The 4,190-nt window shown below is 41.2% G+C and overlaps 1 protein-coding gene across 1 annotated transcript; it reads left to right on the top strand.

Annotated features, from left to right (window-relative positions):
- The first annotated feature begins 2,238 nt into the window (after positions 1–2,238).
- LOC138881953 (uncharacterized) lies at positions 2,239–3,285 on the top strand. Its single transcript, XM_070162258.1, has one exon. The coding sequence runs from the start codon at positions 2,239–2,241 to the stop codon at positions 3,283–3,285; it is 1,047 nt and encodes a 348-aa protein (XP_070018359.1).
- Positions 3,286–4,190: the final 905 nt, after the last annotated feature.

Below are 4,190 nucleotides of genomic sequence, written 5' to 3'. Positions count from 1 at the left end.
ATCAAATGAGTCAATGTCGTCGAGAAGGATAAGTGGTAGAGTAACAAAATAAAAAGCATACTAGCATGGTCCAGATATGAACCCGACAAAGGGTTGGGAAAGAACCTCCAAGGCATCACCAAACCAATACAGCTGAAAAATCATGGTACCACCTTTGGGCTTGGATACCAGTATACATGGCAAGAGTACAATGATTGGTCGCCTTTATGGCACAGATCGTATTACCCTCTTGAGAAACCAGTTCCATGTTTGGAACAAGCTTTTCATCAGGCTGACATGATATGGGGGACTGCAAAGGAAGAAGAGCTAGATGGGTTGAAGAATTTGTTCTTGGATGATGAGGACATGGACTGTGGTGCCATAATTGAGGAGGAGGAGGAAGAAGGCCTCACTATTTAGACTATGGCGAAGGGAGTTGTTCTCAGGAACTGGGCCGCCACACCATTCTAAGCCCTCCGAGTCCCTGGGTAGCTTGGTAGAATTTACTTCTATAAGCCATTCTAGGAATTTAATATTTCTCGTAATTTGGTTTTAAGTTTTACTTGTTTCAAAATGAATGCTCGATTTATCGAGCCATACCTTGTCTGGACAATTTTTCAAGTTTTAATCGAATGTATTTGCTCTTTATTATTCACTACTATCTTTACATTTTTCTTTTCTACAGCATTATTATTACTTTTCCTGATGAACCGGTAATTGTGACATGTAATGAGGCAACACAACATGAGAATAGTGATTTGGATGATGAGGATGAGACACCTGAAGAAATTATCAAGGAGGTTGAAAATTTTGAGAACAATCCTAAGTCCAATCTGGACGAGACCGAAGCAGTGAATTTGGGAGACACCGAGACCGTCAACGAGACCCGTATCAGCATTCAATTGTTACCAACAGAGAAGAAAGAGTACATTCATTTCCTAAAATAATATGAGGACATTTTCGCATGGTCAGATGATGACATGACAGGTTTGAGCACTTCCATAATGGCTCACAACTTGCTTACTAATCCTATGTGTCCGCCAGTAAAACAGAAACTCAGAAAGTTCAAACCAGACATGAGTCTGAAAATCAAGGAGGAAGTTACCAAGCAGATTAAAGACAAAGTTCTCAGGGTGGTTGAATATCCAACCTGGTTAGCTAACATTGTGCCAGTTCTGAATAAGGATGGGAAGGTCAGGGTATGTGTCGACTATCGGGATTTAAATTGAGCAAGTCCCAAGGATGACTTCCCACTACCGAATATACACATCCTGATCGATAATTGCGCCAAGAATGAACTCCAATCCTTTGGCGATTGCTTTGCGGGTTATCACCAGATTTGGATGGATAAAGAAGATGCAGAGAAGACAACTTTTATTACACTATGGGATGTATACTGTTACAAAATGATGCCATTCAGTTTGAAGAATGCTGGGGCCACTTACATGAGAGCCATGACAACCATCTTCCATGATATGATACACAAAGAAATATAGGTGTATGTGGATGATGTCATTATCAAATTCAAGAGGGTCGTAGATCACATAGTAGACTTGAGGAAGTTCTTTGATAGAGTGAGGAGGTACAATTTGAAACTGAACCCTGCAAAATATGCATTCGGGATTCCCGCAGGAAAGCTACTGGGATTCATCATCAGTTGTCGAGGGATCTAACTGGATCCGTCTAAAGTCAAAGCTATTCAGGAGTTACCACCACCTAAGAGCAAAAAGGATGTGATGAGATTTTTAGGACGTCTCAATTATATCAGTCGCTTCATAGCACAGTCCACAGTCATATGTGAATCCATCTTCAAGATGCTAAGAAAGGATGTCCAAACAAGCTGGATCGAGGATTGTCAGAAAGCTTTTGACAAGATCAAGTAGTACCTATCCATACCACCAGTTCTGGTCCCGCTAGAACTAGGACGACCTTTGCTACTCTATCTATCTGTATTATATGGAGCCTTCGGATGTGTTTTGGGAAAACATGACGAGACAGGAAGGAAGGAGTAGGCCATATATTACTTGACTAAGAAGTTCACACCTTATGAATCACGGTATTCCCTTCTTGAATGCACTTGCTGCAATTTGACCTGGACAACTCAAAAATTGAGGCACTACTTCTGCGCATACACTACATATCTCATATCCAGGATGGACCCTCTGAAGTATATATTCCAGAAACCCATGCTGATCGGGAAGTTGGCTAAGTGACAGATACTACTAAGTGAATTCGATATCATGTATATAACCCCTGAAAATGTATTTTCTTGATGAAGAAGTATCATTCGTAGGAGAAGACATTACTAAAGCATATGACGGTTGGAGGATGTTCTTTGACGGAGCTGCAAATTTCAAAGGAGTGGGCATTGGAGCGGTTTTGGTGTCAAAAACAGGTCAGCATTATCCGGTATCTGCTAAACTCAGATTTCCTTGCACCAACAACATGGCGGAATATAAAGTCTGCATACTAGGGCTAAACATGGCAGTTGACATGAACGTACAGGAGTTGCTGGTGATCAGTGATTCGGATTTTCTTGTGCACCAGGTACAAGGAGAGTGGGCCACCAAGAATTCCAAGATATTGCCATATCTGCACCATGTGCAGGAATTGAGAAAGAGGTTTACGAATATAGAATTCCGTCATGTACCCAGAATTCAGAATGAGTTTGACGACGCATTGGCCACTTTGTCATCCATGATACAACATCCAGATAAGAACTACATTGATCCCATTCCGGTGAGGATCCACAATCAGCTGGCATATTATGCTCATGTCGAGGAAGAAGCAAACGGAAAGCCTTGGTTCCATGACATCAAAGAGTACTTATCAAAAGGGGAATACCAGGAGCATGCAAAATACACTCAGAAATGCACACTCCAGAGATTGTCAAATCATTTCTTCCATAGTAGAGGGAACTTGTACAGAAGAGCTCCTGATTTGGGTTTATTAAGATGTGTTGACGCAAAGGAAGCTTCTAAGCTACTTGAGGATGTGCATGCTGAGACCTGTGGCCCACACAAGAATGGTTTCGTCTTGGCTAAGAAGATACTCAGGGCAGGTTACTTTTGGATGACAATGGAGATGGATTGCATTCAGTATGTTCGCAAATGCTTTCAATGTCAAGTGCATGCCGACATGATAAAAGTGTTGTCAAATGAGCTCAATACAACAAGCTCACCTTGGCCATTCGCTGCTTGGGGAATGGATGTTATTGGTCCGGTTGAGCCCACTGCTTTAAACGGACACAGGTTTATTCTGGTAGCCATTGATTACTTCACAAAATGGGGAGAGGTTGCATCCTAAAAAGTTGTAACCAATAAAGTCATCGCAGATTTTGTCAAGGATAATATTGTCTGCCGATTCGAAGTTCCCGAGTCCATTATTACCGACAACGCCGCCAATCTCAATAGTGATTTGATGAAAGCTATGTGTGAAACTTTCAAAATCAAACACAATAATTCCACAGCCTACAGACCTTAGATTAATGGAGTTGTAGAAGCTACCAACAAAAACATCAAGAAGATACTAAGGAAAATGGTAGAGAACCACAAACAGTGGCACGAGAAGTTACCCTTCGCTCTATTGGGATACAACACTACAATTCACACATCAATCGGAGCAACTCCCTACATGCTGGTTTATGGTACTGTGGCTGTCATCCTAGCCGAGATAGAGATTCCTTCTTTAAGAGTCATACAGGAAGTTGAACTCAGTGATGTAGAGTGGATAAGGAGCCGCTATGAGCAATTGGACCTGTCGCACCTCCTTTTTCCGCCCCCGCGAGGGTACAAGGGAGTTTTTTCCAATTAAAGGACAATCGAAATGGGATTTGTTTATTTATTTCAGAGTCGCCACTTGGGAATTTTATGGCGTCCCAAGTCACCGGTCTTAATCCCGAATCGAGGAAAATATGACTCTGTTTGTCGTTTTGCGAACCAAAAATCCGAGTAAGAAATTCTGTTAATCCGGAACAAGGTGTTAGGCATTCCCGAATTCCGTGGTTCTAGCACGGTCGCTTAACTATTTTTATAATTGGCCTAATTATCTTGATTTACTAAATACATTTTTTCTTATTGCATGATTTGGTTACTGCTTTTGTTTAGATTGTTTACAATTATAGACCCTTCTTGAAACGAATCACGCGTACGTATATTCATATTATATATTTTTATAAATGTAAAGAATCGTGTCACGCATACGTGTACACA

The sequence above is a fragment of the Nicotiana sylvestris genome, chromosome 11 (genome assembly GCF_000393655.2).
Source record: "Nicotiana sylvestris chromosome 11, ASM39365v2, whole genome shotgun sequence".
Lineage (NCBI taxonomy): Eukaryota > Viridiplantae > Streptophyta > Magnoliopsida > Solanales > Solanaceae > Nicotiana > Nicotiana sylvestris.
The sequence above is the reverse complement of the archived record's forward strand: the minus strand, read 5'-3'. Positions and strand labels throughout refer to the sequence as shown.